The 26,633-nt window shown below is 45.5% G+C and overlaps 2 protein-coding genes across 8 annotated transcripts in view; one reads left to right on the top strand and one right to left on the bottom strand.

Annotated features, from left to right (window-relative positions):
* Positions 1-26,633, top strand: part of mak (male germ cell-associated kinase) — a 374,380-nt gene that overhangs the window by 296,687 nt on the left and 51,060 nt on the right. For 4 of the 7 annotated variants that reach the window (XM_085988790.1, XM_085988788.1, XM_085988789.1 and 1 more), the window contains 2 exons: positions 673-774; positions 10,506-10,631. In XM_085988790.1, the coding sequence (XP_085844916.1) occupies positions 673-774; positions 10,506-10,631 (228 nt within the window). Of the gene's footprint in view, positions 1-672; positions 775-10,505; positions 10,632-11,722; positions 11,791-26,633 lie in introns of all 7 variants that reach the window. The other 3 variants (XM_085988792.1, XM_085988791.1, XM_085988793.1) reach the window with 2 other exon arrangements.
* On the bottom strand, positions 18,808-20,881 carry LOC147117635 (uncharacterized). Its single transcript, XM_085988795.1, has one exon. The coding sequence runs from the start codon at positions 20,677-20,679 to the stop codon at positions 19,117-19,119; it is 1,563 nt and encodes a 520-aa protein (XP_085844921.1). The 5' UTR covers positions 20,680-20,881; the 3' UTR covers positions 18,808-19,116.

The following is a 26,633-nucleotide window of genomic DNA, read 5'->3' as shown; positions in this document are numbered from 1 at the left end:
TGCGCGGCCCATTCAAATTTTCTCACACACTGATTATTTCCATTGAAAAGCCGGTGAGCGGCCTGCGCGGGACCTCCAGACCGGGCAGCTTAGCGGGAACGTTGCCTCCAATGCATTGTCTGAAAACCTTGGTGCACGCTCTCTCGCATGTTCGGCATGCACAAATGAACACAGCACTGATTCAGTTTTGAAAAAACTCCCACCACTTGTTGCAGTCACAATGCACCTCCCCTTTAAGAGGTGCAAGCTACCTTTAAGTAGCGCTGACACTCGCGATATTGGGCGTGCTGATGCATGCAGCCAGTGAACACTGTGGGTAGCACTGGCTGCATACAGAAATCATTTAAAAGATCAGGCAGCACGAATTTTATGTGCTGCCTGTATCGCTATGAAAGGGCCCATTTTCAGTTCTTATCCAAGTTTTCCCCTGCCAAAAATATGCCCTTATTCAACCCACCAATTCTTATTAAAGGATGTAAAATTGGGTGAGCTGCATTGTTCTAATATGCACTTTCGACATGTGATTGGCGCCACCAGAACCAGAAAAATTACCGTTCAAGCATTTCAGTTTGAAGAGGAATGCTATTATGTCTTTCGCAGTGTTGTAAAATAAAAGTAAACTTCATATTGCACCCTGAATTATGATTAAATATTTCAATTGCCTTTTTTCAGGAGTACATCCCAAGTACACATCAGTTGTAGGAAACCACAAAGACCCTACCAAAGCATTGGGAATTATTGGTGGAGGGATTTCTATTGGAAGAGTTAATGCAGGTAAGTCGGACGGCAGCACATTGGTTGTCTCATTGACATCAATATTGACAATCGTAGAATGATACAGCACAGAAGGAGGCCATTCGACCCACCGTGCCTGTGCCGGCTCTTTGAAAGAACTATCCAATTAGTCCCAGACCCCTGCTCTTTTGCCACATTACTGCAATTTTCATCCTTCAAGTATTTATACAACTCCCTTTTGAAAGTTACTAGTGATTCTGCTTCCACCACCCTTTCAGGCAGAGCATTCCAGATCAGAACAGCTCGCTGCAACAAAAGAATTCTCTGCATCCCACCTCTGGTTCTTTTGCCAGTTACCTTAAATCTGTGCCTTCTGGTTACCAACCCTCCTGCCAGTGGAAACAGTTTCTCCCTATTTACTCGATCAAAACCCCGCATAATTTTGAACAACTTTATTAAATTTTCCCTTAACATTCTCTGCTCTCAGAAGAACAATCCCAGCTTCTCTAATTTCTTAACATGACTGAAGTCCCTCATTCCCTGGTACCATTCTAGTAAATCTCCTCTGTACCCTTTCCAAGGTCTGCCCATTTCACCAGTCTGTCTATGTCCTCCTGAAGTCTGCGCCTATTCTCCTGACTGTTTACTACATTCCCAAGTTTCATGTCCTCTGCAATCTTTGAAATTATGCCCTGTATGCCCAAGCCCAGGTCATTAATATATACCAAAAACAACAGTGGTCCCAATACCGACCCCTGGGAAACTCCACTGTATACCTTTCATTATATTCCCTTAAGTCTGAAAATCTACTGTTCACCACTACTCTCTGCTTTTTGTCCATTAGACAGTTTTGCATCCACACAACAAAGCCCCTTTCAATCTCAAGGGCTTCCATTTTGCCAAAAAGTCTTTTATGTGGTACTTTATCAAACGTCTTTTGAAAGTCCATACACACAACATCAAACGCACTACCCTCATCAACACTCACCATTACTTAATCAAAGAACTCAAATCAAGTTTGTCAGACATGATTTGCCTTTAGCAAATCTGTGCTGGCTTTTATTTATTAACCCATGTTTTCCAAGTGACAATTTTGTCCCACACTATTGGCCTAGAAATTGGATATGGCCACAAAATGGGCAGTGTTAAGGCCCAACTATGTTAAGCTGCACCAGGTCAAAATGGTCTCGCAGCACAAAAAATTGAGGGTAAGGAAAGAGGCATAAATTAAGTACATGGACAGCAGGGGAGAGCATGGCAAGAGAGAATATGAAGAGATTGGGAGAGAAGTCAAAAAAACAATTACAAAGGCAAAAAGGAACTATGAAATTAAATTATCAAGGAACATAAACAAAATAAAAGAAAGAAAAGAAAGATTTGCATTTATATAGCGCCTTTCATGACCACCGGACGTCTCAAAGCGCTTTACAGCCAATGAAGTACTTTTTTTTTGGAGTGTAGTCACTGTTGTAATGTGGGAAACGCGGCAGCCAATTTGCGCTCAGCAAGCTCCCACAAACAGCATCCAGGTAAACTGTTTTTGTTATGTTGATCGAGGGATAAATATTGGCCAGGACACCGGGGATAACTCCCCTACTCTTCTTCGAAATAGTGCCATGGGATCTTTTAGATCCACCTGAGAGAGCAGATGGGGCCTCGGTTTAACGTCTCATCCGAAAGACGGCACCTCCGACAGTAAACTTGAAGAATGGGCATATAATTGGCAAATTAAATTCAACACAGATAAATGTGAGGTATTACATTTTGGTAAGAAAAATAGGGAGGTCACATATTACTTGGAAAATACGAATCTAAATGGGGTAGAAGAGCAAAGGGATTTCTGAGTACAAATACACAAATCACTGAAAGTAGCAACACAGGTTAACAAGGCCATAAAAAAAGCTTTGCACAGAGCTTGGAGACCAGGATTTCCAGGCTGGAAATGATAGAAAACTCCCGAAGAGACCATGTCAACCCAGACATGATGCTGCATGTGATGAGCAATGTTGCAGCTGCCATTGCAGCACAGGCAGAAGCGACCCAATGTCTTAAGTGCTGCAGCAGAAGCGTAGACCGCTCTCATGAAGTCTTAGCTTGATACTACACAAGATCAGACTGACCACATGTAGTCTCAGCTTAATGCTGCCCATGCTCAGACTGCTGTAATGCAGTCAAAACTTCATGGCACCCAAGCTCAGACTGCTGCCATCGTGGCTGGGTTTATCAGTGTCAACCAGGGCTTGCAGGGTGTCATAGCAGCCCAGCAACAGATTGCTATGAATGCTGAAGCGTTACCCGGGGGAATAGAAGTGTGTCAGTAGAGCAGGACCCTCTGTCCTCTCTCAGGATGACAGCATTCCTGTTCCCACCACTGCCACTGCGCCATTGCCCTTGCCGTTGCCTGTCAGCCTGCCTGCCCAGACTGCTGCCGCCCATGCCGAGGTTGTGCAGTCTACAACCGGGCCTTCATGGGCCAGAGCTGCTCGAGGTCATCCTGCAAAGCCATCTGAAGCCTCCCCCACTGAAAGTCAGCAGCCTTCCACCAGCCATGCTGCAGCCACTGGGGGATCCCTTCGTAGGAGCACTAGATCAGGAAAGGGTACCCGAATGACGGGCACAAAGGGATTGCACAAGGGTGATTAGTTCATATCGCATATGTCAATTGATTTTTGATAAATTTATTAACTTTGTTTGGAATCTTTTGTGGTGGCTCTCATTTCAGCTTTGTGCCCAGGTGGACACTGTGATATTCCGCGACAGGATGGTATAATGGGGATCTGGGGTTTCATTCATTGGAATCGGAGTCTGATGAGGCGTTCATGGATAGCCCATCCGGAAGGAAGATTGGCTGCCTGCCTCCTTCCTTCTTCCTCGTCCTCATCCTCTTCCTCTTGCTCATCTTCCTCTTCCTCCTAATCTTCATCTCCCTCGTCCTCCTCCTCAAGTAGTCCCGTGATCCCTGGTGGCAAGAGCTGCGCCCTCAGGATGGCAAGTTGTGAAGCATGCAGCAGACCACCACAAAATGGGACACCTGCTCCGCCAAGTACTGGAGGGCTCTTCCTGAGCGGTCAAGGTAGCAAAACTGTTGCTTCAGTAGCCCGATGGTCTGCTCGATGCTTGTTATAAATCTCATCATCATAAAGAAACTACAGGAAACTTTAGTTTAAACGGCAGTTAAATATCCGGAACGCTCTATCCACCGGCAAAATTCAAGAGTCGGTTCAGATAACTGTTTTTACTTTTTGTTTTTTTTTTACACATTTGTGGCTGTGCAAGCATCTAGCTGAAGCAGTTGCTAAGCTACAGAGATGCTTGCAAGCTGAGCCGATTGTTTTGAAGCTGTGGGTTTGTTGCTTTAGACGGAGCTCAGAAGCTCCGTATCTTTTAACTATAGCCCTCGGTTCTCCGGCAGTTTTGATGGGCCGGCACCAGCTCGGTCCCGTCCGTGCCAGATACCAGAAAGTTTCCTGTACTCATGAAATAACGCTGGACGGCCAGCTGGTGGCGCCATCCAAGGAGTATAAGTACTCGGGCGTGGGCCCAGCTTGCCCAGGGACATTTTGTAAGACAGGAACTAGTGAAGTACAACTAGACCTCCATGACCTGAAACAAGTTGATTAAAGCCTTGCTTTATACTCAAACCAAGTGCGTAGTGAGTTTTAGTACGTCAATTTAATCAACTTGATATCGACTCCACGCTCTGAGTGATTTCGGGAACAGCCAGCTACGACTTCAACTACAGGAGGGAACTCCGGCATAGTAATCAATCCATCATGGACAAACTACTCAGACCCGCCTGTCTTGACCTGGACCCGAATTCACCTACAACTGCTAAGGTATGGAAACACTAGTATCCTACTTTCAGCAACTTCCTCAGGGTGTGTGGTGAGAATGTTCCTGATAAATTAGAGATACTTGCCAATTATGTATCTCCTCATGTGTTTGACTATATTGAAGACTGTGTAGACTATGACTCCACTATTCTAATATTACAGCGACTATATGTTAAGGCCCCAAACAAAATTTTTGCTCGGCATCTACTGGCCACAACTCGACAACAACCCGGGGAATCACTTGACGAATTCCTTCAGAAACTTCGCAGGCTCAGCAAGGATTGTAATCTTAAAGCTGTCACAGCTGAGCAGTACCAGGAGGAGTTAATTCGTGATTCCTTTATTAATGGGATTGCGTCTCCCTTCATACGCCAGCATCTGTTGGAGAATAAAACCCTTGAGTTACAGACTGCCTATGACCAGGCATGTTCCCTGGACTTAGCAAAGAGGAATGCAGATACCTATCTTTTACCTCGTGCACAGGCTGCTGCTGTCACTTTGAATGACTCCTTCAATAGGTCTCGGGCGGAAGCCCTCACTGATGATGAATCTAACCTAGCGGACGACAATCCTACCCTAGAAACCTTCACTGATGACGACCCTGCCCTAGCGGCATCTTGGCAATCTGGAAGGAAGTGTTTCTTCTGTGGAAGTGCGTTCCATTATAGGAAATGTTGTCCTGCTCGTAACGCAACCTGCAATCATTGCAGCAAGAAAGGTCACTTTTCTAAGGTATGCCAGTCAAGAGCCTCTGTTAGTAAGAAAGGCCCCTTTTCTAAGGTATACCGGTCAAGGGCTCCTGTTAGTTTTGCAGCTACTATCTATAAAACTGCTCCTCCCTCAAGAGCCACTACTAAGGTTACAGCTGTCAAGGGTAAAACTGCCCCTCTCCCCATCACAGCTGTTTTTCCCCAAAGTCTGTCCCATGCAGCCACGAAGGTTTGGGTCAATGGACACATTTTGAGCACACTAATCGACTCATGCAGCTCTGACAGCTTCATTAGTGAGCGGGCTGTCAGTAAGCTAAAACTGCGTATTTACCCCTCGGACAGTGAAATTGCAATGGCTCTGACGACACTGACCACCAATTCTTCCGGCTTTTGTCTTGTCGACCTTATTCGCAATGGCCGCACTTATTTCTCCACCCAGCTCGGGGTGCTCAAAAACCTATGCAGTGATGTGCTCCTGGGACAGGATTTCCAGAAACAACACAAAAAGACTCACTTTCGAGTTTGGAGGGTCAAAGCTGGAGCTTACTATTTCCAAGGTACCGTTTTGTGCGCTTTCGGTGGCTTCGCTTGATGAGCCCTCCTTGTTTGCCAATCTTTCCCCCCGATGTAAGCCCATAGTCACTAAATCACGACGTTTCAGCCAAGATGATCGATCCTTTATCGAGGCAGAAATCTCTCGCCTTCTAGCTGACGGTATCATTGAGCCATGTTCATCTTCCTGGCGGGCTCAAGTCGTCGTTGTTAAAAATCCTCTGAAGCATCAATTACTCCTAAACTATTAACCAGTATACCGACCTGGATGCCTACCACTACCACGCATCGATGACATGGTCAATAACCTTGCCAACTACAAGGTATTTTCAACTTTTGATTTAAAGAGCGCATATCATCAAGTACCGTTAAAGGACTCTGACAAAAAGTATACGGCCTTTGAGGCCAATGGTCGGCTTTGCCAGTTTTGTCGCCTTCCATTTGGAGTCACCAATGGGGTGGCCGTCTTTCAACGGGCAATGATAGCCTAGTCAAACAGGAGAACTTAACGGACACTTCTCCATATCTGGATAATATCACCATTGCTGGTCATGACCAGAAGGAGCATGATGCCAATCTCCAGAAATTTTTTGACGTTCTCCGTCGTCGCAACTTAACCTTAAATGAGTCCAAATCTGTGAAATCAGTACCATCAGTCTTGGCTACTGGGTGGGCAACGGTGTCATCAAACCAGATCCGGAGCGACTTCGTCCGCTTCAGGAGCTCCCTCCCCCTACGAATCTCGGCTCTCTTCGTTGGGCACTCGGCATGTTCGCCTATTATGCGAAGTGGATACCCCACTTCTCCGACAAGATCCAACTCCTGCTTCACGCAAAGTCATTTCCATTGGAGGCAACGGCTATTTCAGCTTTCAACCTCCTCAAGCGACAACTGGAAAAAGCCACGCTTCGTTCCATCGATGAAAATCTTCCTTTCGTGGTCGAGTGTGATGCATCGGATGTGGCGATATCTGCTACCTTGAATCAAGGTGGTCGACCCATTGCATTTCTCTCCAGAACTTTGCAGGGTAGTGAGCTCCATTATCCTCCTGTCGAAAAGGAGGCTACGGCCATCATCGAAGCTGTACATAAATGGAGTCATTTTGTCGCTCATCGCCATTTTACACTTAAGCGCTCCGTGGTCTTTATGCTGGATAACCAGAAACGCACTAAGATCAAGAATAACAAAATATAACTCTGGAGGATGGAATTGGCCACCTTTGGACACACCATACATTATCGACCCGGCAAAGAGAATGTGGCCCCAGATACCCTCACGCGGGCATTCTGCTCTTCTATGTCAACTTCGACTCTTGCGGATCTTCATACTGACTTATGCCATCCTGGCATTACCCATATGTTACACTTTGTGTGATCTAAAAATCTCCCATTTTCTAAGGAAGATGTGAAAAGAATATTCTCCTCCTGTAGAATTTGTGCGGAATTAAAACCGCAATTCTTCTGTCCATTGGATGGCTCGCTCATACACGCTATGCAGCCTATGCAGCGACTCAGCATTGACTTTAAAGGACCATTGCCTTCCTCAACGCGAAACACCTACTTACTTGCTATGGTGGACGAATATTCACGCTTTCCCTTTGCTTTCCCCTGTCCCAATATGCTTACTTCCACAGTGATCAAATGCCTTGATCAAGTCTTTTCCCTTTGCGGTATGGCCAATTTCATCCACTCTGATCGGGGTCCCTCCTTCATGTCAAGCGAACTCAAAAGTTATCTTTCCCAACGGGGAATCGCCACAAATAAAATGACACCGTACCATCCCATCGGTAACGGACAGGTTGAGAGATACAACGCTATCATATGGAACGCTGTTCGTCTTGCACTGAGGTCACGCAACCTACTAGACCAGCAGTGGGAAACTATGCTCCCTGACGTGTTGCATTCCATCAGGTCTCTTCTTTCTACGTCCACCAATGTCACACCTCACGAGCGATTCTTCAGCTTCCAGTGTCGCTCCACTCATGGGACGTTCCTACCGTCATGGTTGGCAGCTCCTGGCCCCGTGCTGCTCCGAAGATTCATCCGATCTTCTAAAAACAATCCCCTCGTCGACGAGGTAGAACACACAGACGTCAATCCCACATACGCGCACGTGCGGTACCCTGATGGCCGGGAGTCCACCGTTTCGCTCCGGGCCCTGGCTCCCTGTCCAACCAGTTCCACGGACCCAACTGATAGAGGGACCCACAGAGATGATGCCAACACTCTGCACTCCCTCGAAGATGACGCCCCCCTGGGACATCGAGAGAGCTACTGGCTGCCCCACCAGATCCACTCAGGGAGCCGAGCGCTCCCCGTGGAATAGCCACTCGAGGCCAGGACGCCGGTCAATCCCCGGCTATCAAACAGGATGAAGCCAGCTCTGCACCTGTGGGGACCCACACCCGGAGTCACGATCTCCCCAGCCTCCCTCGGGTTGACCAGGGCAACACGGGCCCTGTCGATCCACCGGTACAGATCAAGCGGCCCAGGGACCAAGACACGGTCCGGGGAGACGTGCCTTTTAGCCATAAACAAAGATCTAAAAGACTGCGGCTACCCGTGGCCCGCCTAATCCATTAAGAGGAAGTCGTCGGACTTCCAAATCTTTTAGGCAGGAAGAATGTTGTAAATCTCATCATTCATCAAGAACCTACTCATGAAATAACGCTGGACGGCCAGCTGGTGGCGCCGTCCAAGGAGTATAAATACTCGGGCGTGGGCCCAGCTTGCCCAGGGACATTTTGTAAGACAGGAACTAGTGAAGTACAACTAGACCTCCATGTTCTGAAACAAGTTGCTTAAAGCCTTGCTTTATACTCAAACCAAGTGCGTAGTGAGTTTTATTACATCAGTGCTGTTCCTGGTAGAAGCATGGCTCTCATTATATGAGTGCTGGGCACAAGTGGTGGGGTTGTGGAGGGGAGTCATGAGCCAAGTGCAGAGCGGATAGCCCTTATCTCCGAGCAGCTACCCTCAAGTTTCATGTGGTGGCTGGAAGATTGCTGGCACAGGCTGGAGGCATCATAGCGGCTGTCAGGATAGCGGGCATTGACCATCAAGAATCGCTGGATGTAGTCGCATACCAACTGCACATTAAGTGAGTGGTAGCCTTTGCGGTTACGGAAGATCTCAGGATTGTTATGCGGCGCCCGCAAAGCCATGTGGGTGCAGTCGATGGCACCCTGCACCATGGGGAAGCCTGCTATCCCGGCAAAACCACATGCGTGTTCATCCTGCTTCTCTCTGGTGTAGAGAGCCTCAGTGACCTCCCGGATACAGCGATGAATGGTGAACTGTGTGATGTTAGCTATGTTAGTAATGGTATATTGGCCTTCGTAGCGAGAGGATTCAAATACAGGAACAAGGATGTCTTGCGGCAGTTGAACAGGGCCTTGGTGAGACCACACCTTGAGTATTGTGTGCAGTTTTGGTCGCCTTATCTGAGGAAGGATGTTCTTGCCATGGAGGGAGTGCAACGAAGATTCACCAGACTGATACCTGGGATGGCAGGAATGACGTATGATGAGAGATTGGGTCGATTGGGCTTATACTCGCTGGAGTTTAGAAGAATGAGAGGGGATCTCATTGAAACTTATAAAATTCTAACAGGACTAGACAGACTAGATGCAGGAAGGATGTTCCCGATGGCGGGGGAGTCCAGAACCAGGGGGTCACAGTCTAAAGATAAGGGGTAAGCCATTTAGGACAGAGATGAGGAGGAATTTCTTCACCCAGAGAGTGGTGAACCTATGGAATTCTCTACCACAGAAGGCAGTTGAGGCCAATTCATTAAATATATTCAAGAAGGAGTTAGATATATTTCTTAAGGCTAAAGGGATCAAGAGATATGGGGAGGAGGCAGGGACAGGGTACTGAGTTTGGATGATCAGCCATGATCTCATTGAATGGCGGAGCAGGCTCGAGGGGCCGAATGGCCTACTCCTGCTCCTATCTTCTATGTTTCTATGTCTCCTGCTGTAGACTGGAAGGATCCTCCAGTGAAGCAATTGAGGGCCATGGTGACCTTGACTGCCACTGAGAGAGCTGTGGTCGCCCTGCTCTCAGGCTGCAGGTCTTGTTCAGCTTTTGGCCAATAGTGACCCCCAAGAAATTCAAGGGGAGATGGCCGGGGTTGATCATACATGAGATGGTCATCTGTTGGCAGTTATGTGGCAGAAATGTCACTGGCCACTTTTCAGCTGAAGAGAGTTAACAATACATCTGTGCCTGTAAGTCATAAGATATTGCAGTATTACCATGTGCAGTGTGGCAAATCTCCTAGTATATTTCTCTAAGTATAGCAACTTGAAGCGTGTCTTTCCTCAGGCTAGAACAGTATTTAGAGCTTGTTTTTCTAAATGATTTCAAAGCAAGCTACTGCATGAATTTTAGAACCTTTTTTGCAGGTAAGGTTTGACAGGAAGTCTACTTTCAACTTCCTATTCCATGGCTGTAGCCCTTCCACTGTTATCATAATCATTTAAGAAAGAACTGCCGTTTTGGGCAATTAAAGTGGAAAGTTTTTGAATATAATGCTGCTATGCTGTTCGATTCAAGATTGGTAACAAAATTTAACATCACTAAAAAAAAATCTCTGGAACATTTCCATAGTTTTAAAGAGCAGTAGTCCAAGGTGGTTAATAATAACATGAAGCAATATTCTATTGTTACAGGAAACCTGGGTGTGTTTGGTTCAGACTGTAACCCATCTGGAGGTTATATTCCATCCTTTCTTAAGAAGGAAGTTGGGTCAGCAGGACAGAGAGTTCAATTTGCACCTATTGGAGGACCTTCAGGCAGTAAGTATCTAATTTCTTCCTATCTTCCATCCCTGTGCATTTATTTAAAAACAAGACTAGAAAAAATGTAAGTCTTTTTACATGAACCAAAGTAGGTTCAGGAGGAAATAAGATGTTTTCAAAATTATGGAAGGTTATGAGTAGTTAAATAGTGTAAGATTGCTTCCACTAGTGGCAAATTGATAGCAATGGAACTTAGACCCAGGATTATCGCTAGAAGGATGAATGGGGAGGTAAAAGAGTTTTTTTCAATGCGTTTTAAAGTGTTATTGGAACGTGGAATGCTTTCTCACAAGTGGGAATTGAAGCAAAGACAAGGTGGGTTAAATTGGACCTCCTAAGGCCCCAAAATGGCAGGCAGGAAGCACGCACACATATCTGACTGGAAGTGCGCCGTCCACCATATTGAGTGAGGATAAACAAGAAGCGTCCTTTACCCATGACTGAAGCCGGCATTAGACCATTTGCACATGTAAATATGGGGCCTAATGCCTGCTTCAGGTCCCCGCTGCAACATTGGCGCTGGCTGCTTCAGGAAAAACCAACCAAAACATCACCTACATTAAAAAAAGATAAGTACTTACCACAATCGCATTTCAACCGCCACCGCTTCCAGTCCCGAGATCCCCGACCTCCAGCCTCCAACCCCCCCATCTCCCTCCCTCCCATGACCCCCAGGCTCTCGAACTACTCCCACCCCTGACCTCCAGGGCCCGATTTCCTTCTCGACTGCGTTCTCCAGTCACCCTCTCCCCCGAAGCCGACAATCCCTCCCTGATGTTATGTTCATAAATAAATAGACGTTTTCAGTATGAACAGCTAGCTTGAGCTAATCATTTATTCAGCCATGTGGACTAGTGTACAGGCATCCATCTTGACTACTGCCTTGTGGGTAGCCCACTACTAAACATACAGCTCCACCTAGTGTACCATTCTAGAATGACATGTTACTGATCATTACATCCCCCTTCCTTAGAGGTTAAACAAAATCAATATCAATCAATCATAACGACATAAACATCTTCACAACAGTCAACACATTTTCAAAGCTTTACTTTATGAACTCTAAGCTTTTCATTCTTTTATTATAGTTTTCTTTGTGCTCAAAGATTAAATCTATCAACCTTTTTTACTTCATGTGTGGATCTTCTCAGCACAGGTAAGTCTGATGTATTTTCATGAGAGCCTGTATGTGTGTTTGTGTTAGATTGTTCTGGTGGTGAGTGACAAGATTCAGTTGTGGCATTGTCATCGATTTGCTCTTGGATAGTTTCTTGTGTTTTCAGGATGGAACGGCGGTTCCTCTTGAGAATCTGTTCTTCCTCGGTTCTAACGGTGTATGACCTTGGTCCCACTTCCTCAAGAACTGTAGCTTTCCTGTTCCATGCATTTGGATCCTCAATCCTGACAACATCATCCCTTGTCAATGGTTTCAGTTTTGGATGACTTGTCGTAGTGTGATTTCTGTTTCAGCTCTTTAACAGTTGAAGTCTCTGTCTTAGTTCCTTACTCTGCTTTTCTTTTACACAGCAGGGTAGCGTGGTGCGCAACTTGCGACCCATTAGGTTCAGCAGGTGAAGAACCACAGTCTAAAGGGGAGGCTCGGTAGCTCAGCAGGGCGAGATAAGGATCAGACTTGCTTTCTGTTGCTTTCTTCAGTAGCTGTTTGAGAACTTGAACACCTTTCTCTGCCTTACCATTCGACTGAGCATACAGAGGACTGGATGTGATGTGTTGAAAGTCATAATGTGCTGCAAACTGTTGCCACTCCTTACAGTTGAAGCACGGACCATTGTCGCTAACGGCAATCCTGGGATTTCCATGTCTGGCGAAGATGGATTTAACATGCATTATGACACTGCTTGCTGATGTGCTTGAGAGCAGCGCCATCTCAGGATAGTTAGAATAGTAGTCAATCACTATTAGATAGTCTTTACCATTCAAATGAAAGAGGTCCATACCAACCTTTTGCCAAGGTGCTGTTGGTAAGTCAGCTACTATCATTGGTTCCTTTGCTTGTTTGTTTTGGTGTTTCTGACATGTCTCACATATGCCTATCATGTTCTCAATGTCCTTATTTATGCCAGGCCAGTAAACAGTGTCTCTTGCTCTGCTTTTGCATTTTTCAATTCCGAGGTGTCCTTCATGAATCTTTTTGAGCATGTCTTGACGTAGAGCCTGTGGAATGACTATTCTGTTCTGTTTTAGTAATAGTCCACTTGCGACAGTCAATTCTGACCTGATGTGATAGTACTTTGGACAGGAACCTTTTGGCCAACCATGATGAATGTTCTATTACTGTTTGTAACACTGTATCTTTTACTGTTTCTTCTGCTATTTGCTTTGATTTTGTGTCTGACACGGGCAGCGCAGTAGTGACCATACTCACATGAACATCCACGTCTTCCTCAGTAGAGCTCACATGACTCATTGTGGGTGCTCGAGATAGTGCATCTGCTAACACAATGTGTTTGCCTGGTGTGTAGATCAGTTCAAAGTCATATCTTTGCAGCTTCATCATGAGTCGTTGAATCCTTAGAGACATCTCATTCAGGTTTTTTTTTAAGATGGCAACCAGTGGGCAGTGGTCTGTCTCAACTGTGAAGGTGGGAAGCCCATATATGTAGCCATGGAACTTTTCTAGTCCAACTACCAAGCCTAGACATTCCTTTTCAATCTGGGCGTATCGACACTCAGAATCAGTCATAAACCTGGAGGCATAGGCAACAGGCTTCCAATCTTCACCCTCTGCTTGTAGCAAGACCGTGCCTAGGCCATCTTTTGATACATCCGTTGACACTTTGATTCTCTTTGTTGGGTCAAAGAAGGTGAGTACAGGTGTGGTTGTCAGCACTGTTTTGAGGTTCATCCACTCTTGTTCATGTCTTTCTGTCCATGCGAACTAATTTGTTTTATGTAGCAGGTCTCGCAGACAGGCTGTCTTGGCTGACAAGTTAGGAATGAACTTTCCAATGAAGTTTATCATCCCCATGATGCGTAGCACTCCTTTTTTGTCAGTGGGTCGGGGCATGTTGAGTATGGTGTTTACTTTTTCCATATCTGGCTCTATTTCTTTACCAGATAGATTATCTCCTAGGAAAGTGACTTCCTGGACGCCAAACTGACACTTTGCTTTGTTGAGCTTCAGTCCATTCCGGCGTATGCTCTGTAGCACTTTAGTCAGTCTCTCATTGTGTTCTTTCAGTGTGGAGCCCCAGATGATGATGTCATCAACATAGACCCGAACTCCTTCCAGACCTTCAATTATGTGTTCCATCGCTCTATGAAAGATTTCAGATGCAGATATTATCCCGAAAGGCATTCTGAGGAAACAATACCTGCCAAATGTTGTGTTGAAGGTACAGTATTTGGTGCTCTCTTCATCCAGTTTTAGTTGCCAAAATCCTTGTGAGGCATCGAGCTTTGTGAAGTATCTGGCACCTGACATTTCACTGGTGATTTCTTCTCGCTTGGGAATCTGGTAGTGTTCACGTTTTATGTTTGCATTTAAGTCCTTTGGATCCATGCATACTCTTAGATCATTGTTCTTTTTCTTTACACATACCATGGAGTTAACCCAGTCTGTTGGCTCTTCGACTTTCCTGATGACTCCTAGTGTGGTCATTCTGTCCAGTTCTTTCTTGAGCCGGTCACGCAGGGGTGCTGGAACTCTCCGTGGAACATGTACCACTGGCTGAGCATCCTCCTTTAGCTGGATCTTGTAAGTGAATGGTAGAACTCCAAATCCTTTGAACACATCCTGGAAATTACTCACTACAGAATCCATCGAGTCATCTGGTCTGCTTATGGCACAGTTTATCCGGTAGGCTCTCTTGACCAGTTCTAAGTCCTTACAAGCTTTGTCACCTAGTAGTGAATCAAGTCCTTCAGCCACAACAGAAAACATGAGATGATGCACTTTGTCTTTGACTGTCACTTTAAGTCTGCATACACCTAAGCTATCTATTTTCTGTCCATTATAGTTCTTCAGTAGTACTGACTTTTTTTGTATTTTGGGCTTTTCTTTCATATTTTTAATGTCACTCATACTGATTAAGTTTGCTTTTGCCCCAGTGTCTAGTTTCAATGTAACTAATGCTCCATTTACCTGCAGTGCCATTATCCATTTGTCCTCTTTTACTGCATTAACTTTATGTTCAGCATTGTCCATTCCTGAGGGCTGCACATTTTCTGTATCCTTTTCTATATTGTCACATGACACCATTCCTACAAAAAATGTCTCACTTAAACCAGTGTCCTCTTTTACTGCATTAACTTTATGTTCTTTCTTTGTTTTTACTTTTGAAAAGCATTGTTTGGCAAAGTGATTCTTTCCATTACATTTTGTGCATTTTCCCAAACGCAGGGCATTGTCTTGACTGGTGCTGGTAACCACAGCGTTTACAATTAAAAGTCCCATCCTCCGATTGCTTTGCATTTCTGTTCTGCCCACGTTTCTTCCCCTCGTAGGACACAGCACCGACAGCAGCACAGTCATTCACTACAGTCGCATTATTATTAATTTCACTGAAAGTCTTTGCGTGCTGTTGAGCTAGCTCACTGGCATGGCATATTTTCATAGCATCCTCCAACGTTAGTTCAGTTTCTCTCAACAAACGTTCCCTGACCTTTTTATCATGAATACCAAACACAATCTGGTCACGAATCATGGGTGATTTCAGTTCAGAGAAATTACATGTCTGTGCTTTCAGTTTCACATCGGTCACAAAGCTATCAAAAGTCTCATTTTGCTGCTGTGTCCGCGAACGGAACACGTACCTCTAATAGGTCTCGTTCTTTTTGGGAGAACAGTGTGTATCAAACTTCTTTAGCACATCGTCCATTTTTTCTCAGTCCTCCTCTTGATCAAATACAAACGTATTAAATACCTCTATCGCCTGCGGACCTGCAACCGTGAGCAGTAACGCTATTTTCTTTGCATCTGGCTTCGTACCGAACCCGATGGCAGCAATATAGAGTTCGAATTGTTGTTTGAAAGTCCGCCAATTGCAGTCGACATTCAGTTTCAAACCCTCCGGTGGCTTCAAATTCTTCATGTCGCGTTTCACAATATTCAGCAGATATTACCAATCCTGGTACCATGTTATGGTCATAAATAAATAGACGTTTTCATTATGAACAGCTAGCTTAAGCTAGTCATTTATTCAGCCATGTGGACTGGTGTACAGGCATCCATCTTGACTACTGCCTTGTGGGTGGCCCCACTACTAAACATACAGCTCCACCTAGTGTACCATTCTAGAATGACATGTTACTGATCATTACACCTGACACCCGAGTCCAAGGCCCGTGATCCCTCCAGACACCCGCGATCCCAAGTCCAACCACTTACCTTCGGCCCAAACTTAGACCACTTATATAAGAACATAAGAAGTAGGAGCAGGAGTAGGCCATTTAGCCCTATGAGCCTGCTCTGCCATTCAATAAGATCATGGCTGATCTTCTACCTCAACTCCACCTTCCCGCACTATCCCCATATCCCTTGATTCCTTTAATATCCAAAAATCTATCGATCTCTCTCTTAAATATACTCAACGACTGAGCATTCACAGCCCTCTGGGGTAGAGAATTTCAAAGATTCACCACCCTCTGAGTGAAGAAATGTCTTCTCATCTCAATCCTAAATGGCCAACCCCTTATTCTGAGACTGTGACCCCTAGTTCTGGGCTCCCCAGCCAGGGGAAACATCCTCCCAGCATCTGCCCTGCAAGAATTTTATATGTTTCAATGAGATCACATCTTCTTCTTCTAAATTCTAGGGAATATAGGCCTAGACTCCTCAATCTCTCCTCATACAACAATCCCCCCATCCTAGGAATCAGTCTGGTGAGCCTTCATTGCACTCCCTCTATGGCATGTATATCCTTCCTTAGGTAGAGACCAAGGGGTAAAAATTCGGCTGCGCCCCCTTTGGGGCACTACTTTTAGTGCTCCGAAACAGTTGGTGCCTCCGCACACGAAATTTAATGGTAGTGCCCCAAGAAGGAGGCAGGGCACTACTGGAAACGCTCCCCTCCCTTTTGGGGCGCTTCCAGGGAATATTGCAGCGCTACGTGCCGCCGCGCCATGTGCGCCGGGACATCGCACCGCGGTACTGCAGGCCTTCCTCCCCTGATTAAAGGGAAGGGGCCTTGTACAGCGCGACCTGGGGCTCAAGTGACGGCTGCTGACACCCCGCAGGGTGACGGCAGAGGGGGCAGGTGCTGGCAGGCACCCAGCAAAAAAAAAGGCCGCCAGCACCTCCCCTTTAATTATCGCCACCCCCGGCCGCACGTACGCCCCCTGACCCTGTCGGACATAGTGTCCAGTGGTAAGTCAGGGGACGCGACCGAAGCTTGCGGCCGGGGCACGAGCGGGGCACTGTGCACGGCGATTACGTCATCGCCGGAGGCGCAAGGCACTATCGGCTACTGCCGCCGCCAACCTCCTGCTGAATTTCGCGAGAGGCGTTAGCGGCGCCGCGCCCAAGGGCTAGTTCCTTTACGCCCCGTTAGCACCCTCTTTGGCGCTAATGGGAGGCGCAAAGCAACCAAATTTTGCCCCCCAAGACTCTACACAATACTCCAGGTGTGGTTTGACCAAGGCCCTACATAATTGCAGTAAGACTTCTTTACTCTTGTACTCCAATCCTTTTCTAATAAAGGCTAACCTCCCATTTGCTTTCCCAATTGCTTGCTGTGCCTGCATGTTAACTTGCAGTGATTCGTGTACAAGGACACCCAGGTCCCTCTGAATACCTCGAGTTAGCTTGTGCTGCCTCCTCCTTGCAGCACCGCCTTCATTATAATAAGGTCCATGGCCCAATATCCGGGGCTCCTTCGACCTCACCATTTGTGCCCAAAAATGGGTGCTCCTGAATTTAATCCACGAGAACGTCATTTAAAACAGAATTAGGTAAGCATTTGAAAAGGAAGAGTATAAAAGGACATAGGGAAAAGACGGAGAAATTGGATTAGAGTAGATAACTCATTGAGAGCTAGCACTGGCACAGGTCTGAAGGGTCTTCTGTGCTGTAAATTGTATGATTTGAGGGCTGCACTGATAATAAGGCCTAGAAATTCGGGGGTTTAGCACCGACTGTTAAGGCCTGTTTTGAAGAAAAAATGGTGACCGACTCACTTCCGCCCACTTCCAGCGGGTCACGTGGCGGCCGCCATTTTGGGCAGGTTGGCGACGTTGCTGTTGCCTGCGCTCACTGCAGAATTAGAAATGAAGCAGATCATGATGTCAGTGAGTGTGCTTTCGAGGCGTTCAGCAGCAAGAAGGAGCCCCCAGCAGTGCGATTTAAAGGGATCATCATCAACAACTTGCAGCTGACATGCTTTTTCAGTTCTGCAGGCACTGTCTATGTTTCTACAACTCTTGGAGCTTTCTAAACTTGTTTAAAGTTGCTGACATTACAGGGAGTGTTGCTGCAAGTGGAGAAGGCCTTGCTTCTCATTTAAAGGCTTCTGCTCACAACACTTGCTCACAGTCATGGGGGCTCTACTTGCAGTCCCCCTCGCACTCGAGTATCTTAGAGAGATAGAGGGGAGGCAACAAAGAAGAGGAGTAAATGCTCGCAGAGGGAGGAGGAGGAGGGCTTCCAGCAGGAGACCTTACCCACCTAGAGACTTCCGAGAGCACTTCTCTTACCTGCACTTAAGCCAGGAGCAGCGGCGGCAGCAGAGCGGACCTTGGAGGAGCGGCGAGGTGGCGGCATATAAATTGAGCCTGAGGCGCAGGTAGGGAGCGGCAGAGCAGACCCAGCAGGAGCGGGGAGGCAGCGGCGGCGTATATAGTTAGCCCGAGGCGCAGGTAGGCCCCACAGCAGCAGCGGCAGGAGAGCGGGCCTAGGAGGAGCGGCGAGGCGGTGGCGGTACCAACTCGGCACCAGCAGAATTTTGAAAGAGTGACGTCAGAAGTCAAAAGTGACGTCGGCACAAGGGAAGGGAGCTGATTGGTGAGTAGCTGGTAAGTGTTTATACATGGCTTTGTTAAAGTTTTAAGTTTATTCCAGCTAGGTTAGTAAATAGTCTGTTAAGTAGAGGTATGGCAGGTGTGGAGGAAATTAACTATCAGACGGAGACTTCGAGGCTCGCTTTAGGAATTTATTATGTGATATCACGGAGAGTCTGCAGCAGTCCCTACTGCTCACCAGCACTCTAAATTACTAAAGCGCTCATAGTTATACAGCAAGGTAAACAACTTCAGGTGATTAGCTTACATTACATTTCAACATAGGGTTTCATAGGTTCCATTGTTCTCAAGAAACAGATTAACATGTTCACATTTTATCACCAGATGTCCTAAGCCAAAAGGTCAGCTTGACTTCATTATGGCAGTCAGCAGTTCTTTTAGTTTTAACTAGTTTAGTGTCCTTTGTTCAATTAGTAAAGTGGTCAAGTATCCCAGCATGCCTTAATGTTTAATCCATTTTCTCCCACAATTCCCTCCTTGTTGATCTTTACTGATCAACACTGCTTTATGGCATTGTATTCAGTTCGTTTTCATAGGGAGGATAATATCCCTTTGGGAAAGGACACATTTTTAGACAATCTGCTTCATCATAGTCATCCTGGTTTGCTCTTTTTCTTTCCTTTCTAGTACTTTCGTAGCTCTTTTTACAGATGCTACTGATTCTACTGTTTGCGCTAACAGATATCTCACTCTTATCCACATTATACAAATTAATTAATATAAATAAAACTCCTGTCACTACACAAAATATAACCATCGGGTGAACAAACAATTCCAGCACTGCGGATGCTTTAGGTGACCATCCTTTAAACACATCCCACCAGTGGTGTACCGTCAAATCTGTTATTTGCGTAGCTATTTGAATCAAACCTTGCTCATCATAATCCATCACTGCTTTTAAATGGTGCAGATCTCTTCCTCTTTTCGCTAAGGCTTCTGCTATCTTTTCATTGTTTTTCAAAAATTTCGTCAGATTAGCCAAATTAACTGTAGGGGGGGCATTTTCTATCCCCAATACAGTTCTTCTTTGCATTACCGTAGCCCATTTTCCCAACTGATATGTCTTGTTGGTATGTGGGTCAAACACAGAATTAACATCTTTTATGCAAGTGTTTAAAGGGGGCCTTTTCAAAATCCCATCTACATATATAGGCCAGGCACTGCTAATACACAGATAGTTCTGGCCTATCTCATGCAAGGTAGTATCATTACAAGGTTTCAAATTCCAAATGCATGTACCTCTACTATGTTGTAATGAGCAAGGTTCATATATAGGGGTATGCAATGGACATACTTTTCCAAACGGCCAATCTTGGCAATCCAAGGCATCGTGGGTCTTATTCCCCTGATCTATCCATTTACCATGAAATTCGGGATACCAAAAGTTTTCTCCAAACAGTTGGGGCAATACCAAGAACTGACACCAGGTTTTGGCTTTTGTCACATTTACCACTTTCATTGTAAAATTACATCCCTTAAGGTCACATTTAGTATATCTTCGATCAGGTTTTACTTCTAGATTATTTCCTTCAAATCCGAAAATTCTCATCCAACTAGGAGCATGTCCTGACATAGCGATTCGCTCTAGCTCAGCCCTTAGTGACTGCTTGGTAATTTCTTTAAACGTACATTGAGTATGATTATTGACTTTCTCTTGTCCCTTTGCAACATTCTCTTGTTCCTTTTCTACCTTATTTACTTGCTTCCAACTCATTGTATCTGATATCCACTGTGTTAACATCGCTGCTGTCAGTCCATTGTTCCAAGCATTTCTTAATTTTATAGCATCTCCTGTCAGCCCTCCTACTTGCTGTATTTTATTCTGCAATGTTTCAATATCTATTGCATTAAGGACTCCCATACCAGTTCCTACTCCTCCCAAGACCGTTGCTAAGTCCCTTCTCCTTCTCCCGATCCTAACTCTCTTATTCAATTTGGCTTGTATATTAGTAATATTACATCCAGTATCTTTTTTATCCTCATATTGTACCTGTACTGTCAAATTTAGAGTATATGGGGAGATCAAGACCGGGGTACAGGTAGAATGCAATCTTTGCAAATGGTCCATAGGACTTTCTATCTGTTTCGTTTTCTTTGCAAAGAATGTTTCCCCATACCAGTGAGGTCTTCCTTCTATAAGAGTTGCATTCACGCATCCGTACGCCTGACCGTCTTTCAAATATATCGGTTGTTCCACGTCTCCGGTTCTTGTGTCATTTTTATACCATTTCCACAATTTAGTATAATTGTTTAGTATGTCAGTGTCATTCTCTATCCTACAACTTATATTCACTCCTTTTTCCCATTTTATACTTAGTATTTAGCCAAGGATCTAATATAACTCTATTTTATCCATCCCAGATTTCATTTTGAACATCCACAGGCTTCGCAATTAATCGTCCAATTAGCAATTACACAAATGGTGCTATTGTTACAAGTGTAAGTTCCCTGCGATTGGTTACTGTCTCTCGCCTTCCATCCTAACTGGCCTGCCCATTCTGTTTTTTCAGTAGGCAGGATGGTCCAGGCGGCTGTCCTTATTACACATAGGCCGATTATTATCATCTAGTTTAACATATTTCCTGATTTATCCTAGAAATCTTTAAATTTTCCTAATTATTGTTATATACAGCATTAAATATAAACATATATAGCAATCCGAAAGTAATCAGTCCTTCAATGGAGTGCCAAATTATGGTGGGCACGGATCTTTTCCCGTTTCTGAAGTGGTGTCTGGTGCAGTATGTTTATACTCCACCTCCGGTGTTTCCTCCGGATGATGCAACTTGCACCTTGTAGCATGTACCCAATCAGGTTTTTCTTTCAATTTGAGAGCTGTTCGAGTTGTAAGCAGCACCAAATATGGTCCTTTCCACCTAGGAGAAAAAGATTCTTTATTTAGCGCTTTCACATAAACTTGATCTCCGGGTTTAAAGGGGTGCATGTTTCCTTCTGTGGGGCGCGTCTGGGCCTGTCTCACTTTCTCATGTATTCTTCCTGCTGTTTCACACATGGCCTGAGCATATTTTAATGATTTTTCATCATTCCAAATTAATGCCACCTTCTCTGGAGTCATGGGTGGGCGTGTGCCTGTTGTCATAGGCCGGCCCATCAAGATCTCATGTGGTGTCAGACCTGTGTTTCTATTTTTCTGATTTCTCAGGGCATACATTACTACTGGCACGGCATCCGACCATTGCAACCCATTTTGCTGGCATACTTTGGTTAGGGCGGCCTTGATTCCCCCATTCACTCTTTCCACTATTCCTGAGGATTGTGGCTGGTAAGGTATGTGCAATTTCCATTGAAATCCAAGGGCTTCAGTTAAGTTTTTTATCAGTTTGCTGGTGAAATGAGTTCCTCTGTCACTGTTTATTCCCATAGGTATTCCAAATCTAGGTATTATTTCTTTTAGCAGAATGCTTACTACTGTTCTGGCATCATCCCTCCTAGTGGGGTATGCCTCTACCCATCTGGAGAACACATCTACTATTACCAGTATGTACTTAAATCCTTTTACTGTGGGCATATGTACAAAATCTATCTGTAGATTCTTAAAGGGCAGCTCTGGTTGGGGTAGGTGATCAAAATTTGCGGGCGATTTCCCTCTATTGTTCTGCTGACATACTAAACACGTTCTGGCAACTTTTTCAATTGTCACCGTTATCCCTGGTGCATACCATTGTTGGGACAATGCATGTGCCATCCCTCCTTTGCCCATGTGAGCCTGTCCATGTGCCAGGCGAGACAGGGGCAAAAACAAGCTTCGTGGGCAAACCACTCGGCCATCAGGATGCATCCATATATCATGATCTTGATAGCAACCTGCCTTACTCCAAGTACGTTTTTCTTGGACTGTTGCCTGACTTTGGGCCTGTCGTAGTAGATCAGCATCAATGCTACTAGGAAGTTCTGGAGGAAAGTTACTAACGGTATTTTTGGCGGCTTGAAGCAGTGGGGCCTGCCTCAGTGCGACCTCTTTAGCCGCACTATCAGCAAACCTATTTCCACACGAGACTTCACCACCTGCCATGGTGTGGGCCTCACATTTTAGTACTGCAATTTTACTTGGCAACTGAATAGCCTCCAACAAATTTAACACCATTTGCGCATGCTTAATAGATTTTCCTGAGGATGTAATAAAACCTCTGTTTTTCCATAATTGTCCAAAATCATGCACTACCCCAAATGCATAACGGGAGTCAGTATAGATATTGACGCTTTGATCTTTAGCCAAAATACAGGCTCTGGTTAATGCATATAGTTCAGCTGCTTGTGCAGATGTGCCAGGTGGCAACGCATAAGCTTCCAATAATTCATGAGGAGTCACCACCGCATAACCTGCTAATAGTTGATCATCACTGGGTCGATGCGAAGAACCATCTGTGAAGAGGATCAAGTCAGGATTATCAATAGGATCACTTAGCAAATCTGGCCTGGGCGTAGTGGTGGCTTCAACAGTTAACAAGCAGTCGTGTTCTGGTTCACCTGGATATTCTGTTGGTATTGGCACAAAGGTCGCCGGGTTGACAGCTGGTGATCACTGGTAGGTATAATTAGAGTGTGACAAGAGGATTACCTCATACCCAGTCCTTCTTGCCGCCGTAAAGTGCTGGGTAGCTGCCGAATTTAATAATAGCAGCACTGCGTGGGGAACAATTACCACACAAGGGTGATCAAGCACAATAGGGATGGATTTTTCCACTATTGTGGCGGTTGCAGCAACGGCTCGTAAGCAGGCTGGCATGCCTCTCACTACGGCTGGTAAGGCTACAGAGTAATATGCTACAGGCCTTTTTCCTCCCCCATGTTCTTGTGCCAGTACTCCTGTTGCAAAGCCTTCTCTTTCATTGACGTATAACTGAAAAGGCTTATTATACTTAGGTAGTCCTAACGCGGGAGCACCGACCATAGCTTTTTTAAGATCACTGAATGCCTTATCTCGTTCTGGCGTCCATTCGACTATGGGGGGCTCTGTCTGCAGCGTAGCTGATCGTAAGACCGCATCCATTTCTCTGTAGTCATATATCCATTGTCTACAATAACCCACCATTCCCAGAAACGACAAAATGTCCTTCTTTGTTCACGGGATCAGCACTTTATCCACTGCTCTTATTCTTTCCAGTCCAAATCTTCGCTGTCCATACTCCAACTGAAAACCCAAATACTGGACGGATGTTTGGCAAAACTGCAACTTCTCGGAGGACACCCTGTGTCCCCTGCTAGCCAGATGCTGGAGCAATTTTATAGTATCTTCTTGGCAGTCTGGCCCCGTTCGGGAGGCAACCAAAAGGTCATCTGCGTACTGGATTAAGGTGGACTGATCCGATAACTGACATTCCTCCAAGTCATTTTTAACCGCTGCCGCATACACCGCAGGACTTTCAGTATACCCCTGGGGCAACCTGGTCCAGGTATATTGCTGATTTTTATAAGTAAAGGCAAACAGATATTGGCTGTCCTTATGCAGTGATATGGAGAAGAAAGCAGAACACAAATCGATAACTGAAAAGGTAGTTGCATCAGCTGGTATAGAGGAGAGGATGATGTTGGTATCTGGCACCAAGGGAGCAATGGGAATGATTATTTTATTGATCGCCCGGAGATCTTGCACAAAACGCCAGTCATTTGGTCTTCCTACTTTCGGGATGGGCAAAATAGGAGTATTGCAGGGGCTCTGTGTTTTGACTAAAACCCCTTGCTGCAGTAAAGAATGTATTACCGCTGCTATTCCTTCCTCGGCCTCTGGGGCCAGGCGGTACTGCTTTAGACAGGGCAAAACAGCATTCTTCTGTAGCTGGACCCTATGTTCAGGTGCCGAATGCACCTTTCCCACATGATTCTTGTGCTTTGCCCATAATTCAGAAGGTACTTTAGTCAATGCCCATGGTAACAATTGCGGATTTTCCTTAGGGGGCTGCTGTCTTTCAAAAATAGTATCCCATTCTTTTCTTAACCAGCAAATTTTTCCCTCTGTTTCATTAAAGAATTCTATCTCCACCTTTCCAGCTTGAATTGGCAACGTGATGGAATAGACTGGCTTGTGGTGTTGTATTCTTTTTATCATCTCCCCCACTTCCTTCGCCTTAGCCGGAGCTCTGACTGCTATAGTCAGGTGGGGTTCGGATGTGTGATGCATCCTAAATCTTTCTTTTTGTTCGTGTGTAAGGTGAACCAACATTCCCAGGCCTTTATCTCCAAAGAATAAATAAGGTGAAATCTGCAGCAATTCTGGCTGGTTTAGGTATGAGCAAACCAATTCTTGATAATTGGGTGTTTCTTTATGCGTGTACCATGCCGTACAATGGGTCCATTTCTTTTCTCTACTGGTTTCAATTAGATATTGTAAATACTGCCCCTGAGGATCTTCCAATTCCTGCAAGGCTTGGTATACATTTTTTACCAATTGGCCATAAGGATTGCTATTCAGCTGCCAGCAGTACAAAATGGGGGCTCCTTCTACTTGCTTTTCCTCTATCATTAAATTCATTAGCTGATGAGTTTGTATTTGAGGCAGTTCCATGAACATGCCGTCTCGAGTGCAGTATATAACTGCTCCCAATTTACATAAAGCCTGTCTTCCCAACATAGGGAGAGGGGCGGTCTGAGAAATTATGAGGGTGTCTGTGACGGATTGCCCGTGCACTTGAATTTCGGTAGGTTTGGAGAGGGGTTCTAACATAGGGATACCAGCTACTCCCATGCTTACAATGTTAAATTGACTGGCGGGTATACCCACGGAGGGGGGTACAGAGGACATTGTTGCACCGGTATCGACCAGAAGGTCCAAATGGCTATTTCCTATTTTAACTGTAGCCATAGGCTGTTCTCTCATGGATTTGGACAATCTGATCACAGCCGCCTGTACCACCGCTTCTCCGTGGCACCCCTATGCGGATGGATTAGGGTTACTGAAAGAAAAGGAAGTTCCTTCTGCCCGTGGAGCTGGATACCCTCCTTGTTGGGCGTATCCCTGCTGTGGCCTTGGGGGGCATCGGCAATCTCTAGCCCAATGTCCTCTTTTCCCACAGTTCCTACATTCATCCTGTGATCTATCTCTCATTTGCCATTGTCCTCTTCCCCTTCCTCTGCCTCTACCATAACCTCCTCTTCCTGCAAATCCTCTTCTATTCTGTTGGAAATATTGTCCCGCTGTTTTTGGCTTTACTCAGTCGAAAGAGCAAAAGAGTCCTTCCCTATCCATATTTACCAGAGCAGTAACTACGTCCGCCCAGGGCTGAGTCTGCCAATTTAGATTAATCATTTTAAAGGCTTGAGCTTGAAAGGGTAACATGCAGTTTAGCAGTGTTTGTACTGCCAAAGGTCCATTGTCTGCTAACGGAACTCCCGCATGTTCCTCCCACTTGCTTTTAAATCGAGCTACAAAATCAGGAATTGTCTCCTCCTTTCTTTGCAGACATCGAGTAACTTCTCCTATGTCACTATGCTTCTTGGCTCCTCTCATTATAGCCTCTTTACCTCTATGTTCTAACCAGTGAGCAAAAGACTCATTTCCCTGGTCCAGTTGTACATCATCTTGTCGCCAATCTCCATTTTCTCCAGGGGGAACAGCAAATCCGTCCCTTAGGGTCGACCATGAGGACCCATACGCACATTTTAGCAGCATTAGCACATCCCCAGGAAGAGGGCTGTAAATGGTACATATTTGTTCTAGCCAATTATGAAAGGCAGTGGGCTTCTTTAAGGGGTCTGGTGCCTCGGTTTTCATAGCTCTAGCTTCCGCTGGGGACCATGGTTTTAACACTGCCACCTCTCCTATCATGACTCGAGGAAGTTGATGGGTAGTAGTGTCAGGTTGTGTTTGTGACCTAGTTGTAGGTCCGTTACGTGAGGGTAGGTCTTGTACATTACTACCAGGCAGTGCAGCAGCTCCTGCTCCGAGTGCCTCTGCTGGAGGAGGAGGTTCAATTACGGGTTCATCTGCGGGTGGGGGTGGAGGTCCAGACTGTGCCCCTGGTAGGGGTACAACTGGCTGTGGTGCCGCTAGACCTGCTGGATTGT

The sequence above is a fragment of the Somniosus microcephalus genome, chromosome 5, assembly GCF_052327205.1.
Source record: "Somniosus microcephalus isolate GS21.2 chromosome 5, FLI_Smic_1.0, whole genome shotgun sequence".
Taxonomy (NCBI): Eukaryota; Metazoa; Chordata; class Chondrichthyes; order Squaliformes; family Somniosidae; genus Somniosus; species Somniosus microcephalus.
This window is presented reverse-complemented; position numbering and strand designations above follow the sequence as displayed.